At 38.5% G+C, this 12048-nt stretch overlaps 1 protein-coding gene across 5 annotated transcripts in view; it reads right to left on the reverse strand.

Moving 5' to 3' along the window:
* The window catches only part of Slc4a7 (solute carrier family 4 member 7), an 88069-nt gene that overhangs the window by 19952 nt on the left and 56069 nt on the right, over nt 1–12048 (reverse strand). For 2 of the 5 annotated variants that reach the window (XM_028760544.1, XM_028760549.1), the window contains 6 exons: nt 11374–11619; nt 7253–7358; nt 5750–5911; nt 5122–5235; nt 3359–3520; nt 2977–3228 (listed from right to left, as the gene is read on the reverse strand). In XM_028760544.1, coding sequence (XP_028616377.1) covers nt 2977–3228; nt 3359–3520; nt 5122–5235; nt 5750–5911; nt 7253–7358; nt 11374–11619 — 1042 coding nt within the window. Of the gene's footprint in view, nt 1–2976; nt 3229–3358; nt 3521–5121; nt 5236–5749; nt 5912–7252; nt 7359–11373; nt 11620–12048 lie in introns of those variants that run through there. The other 3 variants (XM_028760546.1, XM_028760545.1, XM_028760548.1) reach the window with 3 other exon arrangements.

Here is a 12048-nt window from a genome sequence, read left to right on the forward strand (position 1 = left end):
TACTATAAATTTTAAAATAACAGCAATATTAACAACCATGATAAGTTGGCATAAAGAACACTGTGAAGGGGGTACACTTGTCTATGTGGGTGTGAGCTGCCTAGTGTCTTCCTCTAGCAAGTTCTACCTTTTTATTTAATTTACTTGATTGATTGATTGATTGATTGATTGATTGATTGATTTTCAAGGCAGGATTTCTATGTGAAAAAGTCCTGGCTGTTCTGCATTTGCTCTGTAGACCAGGCTGGCCTCGAATTCACAGAGATTCACCTGCCTTCCGCATGCTAGAATTAAAGATGTGTGTCACGGCCGGGCACTGGTGGAGCACGCCTTTAATCCCAGTATTTGGGAGGCAGAGGCAAGTGGATTTCTGAGTTCGAGGCCAGCTTGGACTACAGAGTGAGTTCCAGGACAGCCAGGGCTACACAGAGAAACCTTGTCTCGAAACCCCCCCCACCCCCCAAAAAAAAAAAAGATGTGTGTCACTATGTCTGGTCCTTTTAAAATTGTTGTTATTACTATTATTATTACTTAAAGAGAGGGTTGCTTATCACATCCAGAGCTTATCAATTAGACAAAACTGGCTGCCCAACTATCTCAGAGGATATATGTGTCTCACTCCCAGGGTGGTCTCACTCCCAGGGTGGTAGGATGTCGGGCTCTTTACTCACGGGTGCTGGAGATCTGAACTCACAATTTACACCTGCACAACAAGCACTTGGCCAACTGAGCCAGACCCAGGAACACAATTTCATGAAAATCTATAGTTTCTAAAACAAAGTGTTATTATAGAATAGCACTGTTTTACATTGTGTAACTCTCTTTAGTGCTGTTTAGCAGGAGACAAGGAAAGTCTTCAATTTGTGCCTGTACTTAGTGTATGACAATGTGTTCTTTTGAATTAAATACATGAAAAACCCTGGTGGAATCCTGACAGGATGTCAGGGATTCCAAAATGCTTTTGGAATAGACTTTTAAAAATCTCTGTTCTATGAAACATAAACTTAAGTGTATAAAATATAATTATAACAATACTTAAGGTTACAATGATGATAACTACCAGTACAACTAACTTACTTCCTTTCTTCCTTTGTGTGTGTGTGTGTGTGTGTGTGTGTGTGTGTGTGTGTGTGTGTGTACACACACACACACACACACAAGTGCATGCACAGATGTGATGTATATGTGGCGATCAAAGGAAAACTTGCAGTAATCCAATCTCCTTCCATTATGTGCATTCTGGGCATGAAAATAATCTTGTCAAACATGGCATCAGCAAGTCCGCTACTGACTGATCCATCTTGCTTGCTCTTTTACTTCAGTGCAAGATCTCATACTGAGCCTGACACAGCCTGGAATTCACTATATAGTCAGGCTAGCCTCTAACTTACAATTCTGTCTTAGTCCCATCTGCACTTCACACTTGCCAAGTGCTAGGACTATAGACATGAGCCACCATACCCAATACTACCAGGGTAAGTTAAATAACAGAATTGAGGGCCAACCAATGGATCAGTAAGTCAAAACCCTGCTATGAAAGCCAGATCAACTTTAGTGTTGTCTCTGGAACCCATTATAGAAAAACAGAAACTGATTCTTAAAAGTTGTTCTCTGACCTTCATACTCCCACTATTGTACATGTGTATACACACACACACACACACACACACAAACAATTTTTTTTCTTAATTTAAATCACTAAAGGTTGAAAGAACTTTCTGTGAAGAATTGTTTTTAAAAATTAAAAATATCAAATGGAGCCTAAGTTTTATTTCAGTTCTCTTCATGTTTGAGTTAAGTTTTATTTTGTATGCAACATATAATTCACTAGAAAAGACATAAGGGGAAATTTTCAAAGAGCTTCAATGGACCATAACCCTCAAAAGACTACATAAAATACTTCTCTTGTCTCCAAGTTCCTTTAAAATACAATCAGTACTATACAACACTGCTCTATCAGTTTACCTATCAATCTCACTGGCAGGTTCTGGGGTTCCTGCAAGAAAACCACACTGTACTCTATTGATTGCTCCCTCCTGTGCCTAAGGGCACTGTCAGTAGTCCACAGACATGTGGTACGTAACGTAGCTGGTAAACAGTCCATGAAATGAGCCCAAGGAATTCCAACAATAATGACTATCCTTTAAAGCGAATACACACGGGTCTCTTCTACTTTAGAAATGGTGTAAGCTTCTATTCAACCATTTTCTAAAAAAAAAAAAAAAAAAAAACCAGCAAAGACAAATATGAAATTGGGTTTTTTTACATGATAAATAAAAACTTTCAGATTAGATACTTTGATATATATCTCACTATTTTCTGTAGGATATACATCTGCAAAAAATCTGGATATCAGAAAAATGTAGCACGCCTTTAATCCCAGCACTTGGGAGGCAAAGGCAGGCAGATTTCTGAGTTCGAGGCCAGCCTGGTCTACAGAGTGAGTTCCAGGACAGCCAGGGCTACACAGAGAAACCCTGTCTCGAAAAACAAAAACAAAAAAAAAAACAAAAAAAAGTGAAAAAAAGCAAAATTTCTTATATGCTTCACTTATGATGCTCTTATTCTTGTTTGATTTTCTTTTTCTAGTGTTTATTTGCTGCTTTCATTTTATGTGCTGTATCAAGAAACATATTATGTATAAAAAAACATATTAAGTTCACTAACAGTAGTTTTAAAAAACCAGCTTTCTTACATTTTTTCCGATTACTTCCTGTACTATGGTCTAACCACCTGCTGATTAATTCCTTCCAATTGCAGATTGTAACTAATGGATCTTTAGACTATGATTCACCTACATGCTTATTATACAAAAAAACACTGCCAAATGGTATTTTTACACTTCTATGGATTTTAGACTACAGGGGAAAAAACTGATTTTATATACTCACACATATTTCAATATTTTATTTCTTTTCAACTAAGTATAAACACTAAGGTAAGTAAGACTGTTGAACACAGCCACAAGGGTTTTACCTTTAATACTGACGTCATGAACACAGAGAGGCCCATCAGGATAAAAATCATCAGCCCTGTAACCCGCTGTTCACGAATCCCCAGAAACTTGGGCTGTTCCCCTGGAGCAGAACATTCAGATTCTACTTTTAAGCTGTTGACATGACTTATAGACAAGACTGTTGCAGCCACGAACCACGGCAGGCCCATGATAGAGCAGACTCCCAACATGACGCCAACCATGAGCAAGTCAAGGTGATAGCCAGCGCCTTTCTGAAGAGGGAAATGAACACTTGTGAGTATAGATTATCACTTCATATTAAAATTCTGCATTAATTATAAAGAAGGAGGAATGTTATTATGGAAAACACCCCATGCTCTAAAAGAAGGCTTTCAGGATTACCTTGAGTTTGTGTTCTTTTCTGTTGATGATTACAGCTGTGATCTGCTGATCCATAAAGATGAGAATGGTACAAAGGAGAGCTGGAACAGCTGCAATTAGTAAGGTCCACCAAGGGTTATCTCCCAAAGGGCTTATGATCCAGCCCCTACTTGGATCAGTAGGCTATTAAAGTTTAAAAATAAGAAAAAAGTTTCATTTCTTTATTGTGTTACATTTCCACAGCACATAAGTGGATTTATTCCATAAAATACCAAGGGACAGAAAAGAGGCTGGATTAGGATATGTGGTAAATTATTCACGAAGACAGAAATTCATCCTGTGCCTACAAGTATGCCCTTGTCATGGGACTTGTCCACTCTTTCTAGAGTAGCATCTATTCCCTCTTCTTCAACTCAAGAAAATCTTGAAACTTAATACACTGTGGTGATGATATAAATAGAAATGGCCCCCAAATACTCATGTGTTTGAATGCTTGGCCAAAAGGGAGTGGCACTATTAGGATATGTGACCTTGTGGGAGGAAGTGTGTCCCTGTGGGAACAGGCTTTGAGGTCTCCTATGCTCAAGCTACACAACCAGTGAGGCACCCAGTCTCTCCTTGCCACCTGCAGATCAAGATGTAGAATTCTTGACTCCTATAGCACCCTGTCTGCTGGCACACATGATAATAATGGACTAAACCTCTGAACTATAAGCCAGCCCCAAATAAATATTTTCCTTTTTAAGACTTGCCATGGTCATGGTGTCTCTTCACAGCAAAAAAACCTACTTAAGATATACAAAGTAAGACCAAAGTGACATGTATGAGTTTTAATTATGGATTTAAACCATGAAGTTTCTTCTTAACCTCTCCAAGTCCTAAGATGATGACTGCTGTTGAATACATTTCCTTTCAAGGAAGATACAAAACAGAAACGGGAAGAAAAATACTACCAATCCAAATGTTTCAACTCCAGGTCAGTAAATGAAACTAGACTGCCCCCCACTAAGCCACTAGATGAATCAACATGTGAAAAGTAAAAGGCCTGCTGACTAGATCACATCCCATCTGGGCAAGCCCAACTGCTAAACAACTTTAAATAGAAGTCTATTATTCAAAGACTATTTTAGAGTTGAACTTTTGGTTTTGTTTGCTTGAATTTGTTTGTTATGAAGAGACAAGGTGATGCTATGTAGTCTAGGCTGACCTGGAACTCACTATGTAGTCCACACCAGACTCAAACTCACAAGTCTCCTGCTTCAACTTCCTCAGTTTAGAATTACAGACATGCACCACAATGCCCATCTTACAGAATGTGTGTTGAAAAGGTTCTGCATGCAGAGAGAGATAAGTAAACTATAATGACACTTTAACATGGCCCTACATACACTATCTATAGTGAAATAAATCTCTCTTGTACCAATTCCTAAAGTACTTTGTGTTAGATTCTGGAAACTAGTGGTCATGGCAAAGTACCATGAGTCAGAACTGGACTAAACAACTATTGAAAACTATGGCACCTTACCGGATACAAACACATTTCAATGATGTACCATGAAACTAATTTAGAAAAAACACTGCAGATATGAATTAAAGAATTTTGTACTCTGAAGGATAAGAGGTACTAAAATTTCAATTTATATTTGTCAATGCAAAAGGTAAATTGAGAACTGCATTTCACAAGAGCTTTTGTCTAATAAGCACAAGGTCCTGGGTTCAAGCCCTTTCCTCACTAAGTAGTTTTGTATTTCCAAAATCAAATAGCCACTTGTTTCAATACTTACCTCGAACTTTTCAGGAACATGAAGTTTAGGAGATGGAATTCCTACAAGGTAGTCAATTGCTACCATTATTACTATTGTGAGAAATACAGCAAAGTCACTGATTGTTGATCGCACCTATAATAGAGGGATTACAATAATATAAACATAGGATTACTTCCTGTCCTTTCCACATAATTCATATTCTCATAAAATATGTCACTAATACATGGATGAGACTTTTAATAATTAACTATATTATATAAGTTTATGTCCACCTCATCCTCAAAACATAAGAAACAAATCACAACATCATAACCACCTCTCACTTTCTCACAGTACTATTATCTCCCTCCTATGTGCTCAGATACACACACACACACACACACACACACACACACACACACACACCCCTTTATCCTGGAACTAGCTCTGTAGACCAGGATGGCCACAAAACTCACAGAGATCCATCTGTGTCTGCGTCCCAGGTGTCGAGATTAAAGGCATGTGTCACCATGCCTGGCCAATATTATTTTTTACTAGAAGGAATTTCTTTTAACTATTTAGCATAAAATTTTAAATAATAAATTCTTGCTTTGAAATAAACCAAATGAATGAAAACATAATTATTACCAAAATTCAACCCAGTTACCTTAGTAGGAAAGTATCTCTTGGTCTTAAACTGCTTGAGGAATGAAGACAGAAAGAATGTCGTGAAAAACAAGACGACACACCAGAAGAGCACATCGGGAACATAAGGCCCGTGGGGCCCACAAGCTGTTCCCACAAACATACCATGGAAGGTCTTACACTCCTGATTGGGCAAAAGAGGGAAGGAGATGGAAACTTTTAAGTATCCAATAGAGTACTCATGAATCTGAGATGTCAATTTCATGCTTTACCTAGAGAGCTTCTGTTAGGCTAACTATACCATATCAACTACAGATATTAATATACTCCTACTGAAATCACTCAAAGAACATTTCACAAACTTTCTCCTTTCTTTCTATTGCATGTTCCCTTTAGAGAAGGCTCATGATGAGTGCTAACTGTGAAATGTTTCCTCTGCATCCCTGTAGGCCACTACTGCAGTGTTAGAATAGACAGTTTAAATAAAAGCATCAGACAAAAAATCACTACCGCAGTCTTTACAGATGCTGAATAGAGCATATATACAAAGCACTGCCTTAAAAGACAACTGGAGCTGGGCATGGTGGCATACACCTGTAATCCTTCTCTCTCTCAAAATGAGGCAGAAGGACAGGGAATACAAGGTAAGTCTCAGCTATGTATAATTTGATGCCAACCTGGAATAAATGAGACTTAACCCATCACCCCTCCCCTACAAAAAGCAAGAAAAAAAGGTACTCAATTTAGCTCTGATTTGACATCTAAGATTAAAACATGGACTTTCATGAGCAGCAAAATGGTCATTAAATTTTAAATGAAAATACATTCTGGTATGTGCTATAGCTCAGCAGTAAAGCATGTGACTAGCATATGTGCGCCCTGGGTATAAGGCAGCAGTTCTCAACCTGTAGGTTAAGATTCCCACATATCAGATATTTACACTATGATACATAACAGCAAAATTACAGTTTGAAGTAGCAATGAAATAATTTTGTGATTGGAAGTCAGCAATTGTATTAAAGGGTTGCAGCATTGGGAAGAACCACTGGTCTGAGGCCTGACACATCACTTAAAAAAACAACTACAACAGAGGCTGCAGAAATGGCTGACAGGTGCAAGATGCAGAGACCCGTATTGGATACTCACAACTGCCTGGAATTCCAGCTTTGAGAGAAATAAAACACCTTTTTCAGCCTTTGTGAGTATCTGCACTCACATACACACCCACATACACACAGATAAATTAAAAATAACAATTGAAAAAAATAACAGAACAACATATTTTGAAAACAATATACATATTCATTATCAAGAAGGGATAGTATAATCAGAAAAGGCTGAGAAAAGTTGGACGTGGAAGCTCAGATTTTGAATCTTAGCAGAAGGGAGGTTAAGATAGGAAGACTGCTACAAATTCTAGGCCGGTACAGGCTACTGTGTGATACTACTTCTAAAACAAAATAGGCAGATATAAAAGCCAGGTTCCCATGGACCTACGATACTTCTCAATCCCTAATATACTTACAGAAACAGTAAGGTTTCCCCAGGAAATACTGTATGCTGTCACATTCTTTCTTTTCCACAGTTCTAGAGTTTCATTGCTAGGGTTAGATGGCTCAGCACATACACATCTGAAAAATAAGCAAAATAAATTTTTAAGAATCCTACATTTAATTTCTATTTTTTTCTAAATAAATTACAAGGTGGTAAACAACTCAGCATTTCTTCCATGTAGCAAACATATAGAGTAGGAGATGAAATAGAAAGCAGAAGCAGGGTACCCCAAGTCTGAAACTATGGTGGTGTGTTACAGGGTACTCCAAATCAGGAGTTATATAGAAAGACCTTGTCTTCTGCAGTGGAGGCAGAAAGAGGAAAAAGTTGAAAAAAGAGCAAGTCTGTCAATGACACACTTACTTAATAACAATGATTGGATATAACATTTTAGAAGGATGAAAAAGACACCACGTTTACAAAGAGATTTTTATCACAATCTTATCTCCTTGGTCTGCCTCCACAGCTCTTCCTTGCTTTAGTTCAAGACAGGGTTTCTTTGTGTAGACTTGCCTGTCCTGAAAACATTTCTGTGGAGCAGGGTGAACTTCTGTCTCTCTGACACACAAAAGCATATTCCCAACAAACCCACAGCACCACTGTTCCACTCATGCTCACTGTCTTTGACCTTAAACCCACAATCCCAGCAATTCTAAAAAAAAAATTACAACAGAGGCTGCAGGAGGTAGAGGCAGGATGGGTAGGAGTTCAAAGTCATCCTTTGCTAATTAGGCAACCTAAACAAATGATAAGAAACCATTTTCCCCTCTGTGTTGCTAGGGATGGAACCCAGAGCCTTAGGCATGATAGGCTATCACTATCTACATTCTTAGCCACTAATACTTACTATAAATAAAACAATTTTACAATGAGATATGATAAGAGATGATTAAAATCAGAAAGTAGTCCTCTGCTACACATGCAGCTGAAGCCATGGGTCCCTCCATGTGTATTCTTGGGTTGGTGGTTTAGTCCTTGGGAGCTGTTGGGGGTCTGGTTAGTTGATATTGTTGTTCTTCCTATGGGTTTGCAAACCCCTTCAGCTTCTTCAGTTCTGCCCCTAACTCCTCGATTGGGGTCCTCTTGCTCAACTGATGGCTGCCTGCAAGCATCCGCATCTGTATTGGTAAGTTTCTGGTAGAGCCTCTTGGGAGACAGCTATATCAGGCTCCTGTCAGCAAACACTTCTTGGCATAAACAAGTGTCTGGGTTTGGTGTCTACATATGGGATGGGTCCCCCAGGTAGGACAGGCAGTCTTTTCTTTTGACAGGAGCAATTCTGGTTTAAAATTTGAGACAGGTGGGTGACCCCATCCATCAATCAGGGACCGTGCCTAACCTCTGGATATGGTCTCTACAGGTTCTCCATCACCTTTGTTGGGTATTTTAGCTAATGTCATCCCTGCTGGGTCCTAGGAGCCTTTTTCTTTCCTGGAGTCTTGGACTTTCTGTTGGCTACCCCCAGTTTTCCATCCCCTACTGATACTCACCTCTGACCAATTTCTTGACCCTCTGTATTTTTCCCCTGTATCCCCCCACATCTGATTCTGGCCCCCTTTTTTTATTTCCTCTCCCCCTCCTCTCTCCCTACCAAGTCCCTCCTACACCCTTTACCTTCCTTGATTATTTTGTTCCCCCTTCTAAGTAGAACTGAAGCATCCACACTTTGGTCTTCCTTCTTCTTGAGCTTCATATGGTCTGTAAACTGTATCTTGGGTATTCCAAGCACAATTCCTAGCTACATTCTAGAAATTCTTATATCCAGTTACGTGTAATTTCCACCTTCATCAAGGAAGCTTCTTTTTGCAGCAGAGACCATTACAATGAACCACAATGGATTAAACGTAAAGAAAAGTGACTATCAGGTGCCTATCCTCAATTGGTGTATCTACAACACAACCTGCACACCAACAGCTCAGAGAATATTGCAAAAGAGAGAGTAGAAAGACTATAAAAGCCAGAGGACCAGAACACTGTACCTTCTATATAAGACAGCAAAGTTGTACTCATGAAATCTTAGCAATACAGTTGAGACCTACAGTGACATTGGTAGAGATACCACTGGGGATGAAGGCAACAAGGCCCTACCTCTAGAAGAGCCACAGACAACTACTGTCTATTAAGAGAGAGCGACTCAGTCTCTGACAGAGACAAATCCTGATAGGTTATCCAAGTAGTCAGACCTATACACATACATATTTGATCAGTATTAACTGGGGTCTGCAGGTTGCATTTATATACACATGTGTGTCAGTATGTATGATTGGTATATACATATATGTAAAAATAATAGTTACTAAGAGTTCATGACTTTGAGAGAGAAATGGACATGGGAAGAGTTGGAGGAGGAAAAGGTTGGGTAGAAATGATGTTAATACAGTACTCATGTATAAAAGCCCCCCCCCAAAAAAAAATGCATCTGAATGGCACTTAGAAGGCAGAGTTCAAGTCCAACCAGGTCTATGTAGCTAGATCAAGATCATTCAGGAATATATAATGAGACCTTATGTTTTAGAAATAGTCAAATGAAAGGCTGGAGATGTTCAGTGATAAAGCTCTGACTTCGATCTCCAGCGACATAAAAAGTACTAATGAAATACAGTTCTTGATAGCAGTATACTATATGTAAGGAAGAACATTTGTTGAACATTCTATAAATTAAAAAGATAATAATATAAAATGTGAGGAATATTTGAGTACAAAAAAAAAAACCCTACATCCTTCTATATACCTAAGAGTGATTAAAGAATACAGGAAAATACATTGAGCATAGATTGCCAATTATGATGGTTAATCTCAGTTGTCAACTTGACTACATTTGGAATCAACTCAAACACAAGCTGCTGGGCACTCTAGTGAAGGTCTCTTGATTAGATTATGTGGAGCACGAAGACTTATTCTAAATATGGGCAGCACCTTCTGGTGGCAGCTGAGATAAAGAGAAGTGAAAAAGGAAAGCTTTGCTTTCTGCCTGCTTGTCTGCACTCCATTGGCATCTATCCTGTTCCTGAGATGGTCCTGATATTAGAACCAACTTCTTTGGGAGTCCAAGGTACAATGAAGATCAGCAGCCCTCCAGAAATTCTCCAGAACTCCAGCACCTGCCAAGGACTGCTGAGACAGCCTCTAGATACAACTATAACTATAGGTTCTCGGCCTCTCTAATGTGAGACATTGTGGAATGGATCCTATAAACCAAGCTAATAAATCACTCCCATTCCCCTCAGGCCCCCGCCCCAGACACATACATTTTTTCATTCTATCAGATCTGTTTCTTTAGAGAACTCTGACTAGTAACATTTAAATTTGCCAACCCAACTCCAACAGAAGACCACATACTTCAGTTACTTTGTTACTTCGGCTATACTGGTTTCATTTCCTACTGCTACAGTAAAATACCATGGCAAAAGCAACATGGGGAGAAAGGGTTTATTTTAGCTCACACTTCCAGGTCTGTCACTATGGGGAAGTCATGGTAGCAGCAGCTTAAAGAAGCTAGGCATGTTGCATCTATAGTCAAGAAGCATATACATACCAGTTCTCAGCTCACTTCCAAGATCCCCTGCATAGGAAACAGTGCTATCCCTTAGTTGGTGGGTCTTCCTACCTCAATTAATGTACTCAAGATAGTCTTCTACAGACATGTTCATAAGGCTAACCTGATCCAAATAATCTTTCATCAAGATTCTTTTCCCAGGTAACTCTACATTATGTCAAGTTGGTAATTAAACCTACCATTACATTAATAAACAAAAGTAAATAAACTTCATCAACTATAATTCTACCCATGAATGTTTTACCAAAATTTCATCTGAAATAAATATTTCAATTACCAGTTACAGCTAAATACAATGAATACTACATTGCAAAAAATTCCATTTTGCTATGTAGCCCCAGGTGGACCTTCAGCTTCTAGTACTTCCTCTTGCCTCAGCCTCCTGAGTACTGGGATTAAAAGTGTATACCACTATGCCCAGCTCTTTAAAAACAAAACAAAACAAAACAAAACAAAACAAAAAATCCATCCTTCTTATGCTCTGATATCTTAGAAAACATATATATTTTAACTAAGGATGAAATAGAAGCACTTACGTGTAACTGGTCAATTCATCCAAGTTGTTGTGCATATTAAATGCATATATTTCTCCTAAATGAAAGAGTTTCTCCAAAGCTTCATAGATGAATATGATACAAATGAGAGCCGCAAAAGCTTCTTCTGTGAACCGAGTAATGTAACAAACAAGGCTGCTTGCATCTGTTGCGACCAATACAATGCACAAGAAAGAAGTCCACAGACCAATACTGGTTCTTAATGACAGATAGTTAAGGTGATAATCTCTGTTTCGAAATATAAGTGGAGACATGATCACCATGTACATAGAGAATTGCACCTAAAGTTTTTCATAACAAGCAGTAAAAACACAAACACAGGATTCCTTTAGAAATCACAATCAACAAATTGCCAAGTAATAATTGGAGGAAGCTCTGTATCTTTTGCTTCCAATGGAGACTTGGTTACTTTATTAAAGATTTACAATGAAACTATGCTAGGCAATAAAGGGATGAAATCATTAGACCTCACATTAGCAATCAGCTATATGGAACAAATGACAGATTAAAAACAACCATGGCTAACTTTCTCTGGAGATAAAGAATCTGTATGTGTCAGTAGGTTAAAGACACCACTATCCCAATATTTTGCCACCACTACTACTTCTTCAGCCACAACTATGCCTACAGAATTAATTTCAAATAAGAGATTACTAA

The sequence above is a fragment of the Grammomys surdaster genome, unplaced genomic scaffold (genome assembly GCF_004785775.1).
Source record: "Grammomys surdaster isolate TR1022 unplaced genomic scaffold, NIH_TR_1.0 126546, whole genome shotgun sequence".
Taxonomy (NCBI): domain Eukaryota; kingdom Metazoa; phylum Chordata; class Mammalia; order Rodentia; family Muridae; genus Grammomys; species Grammomys surdaster.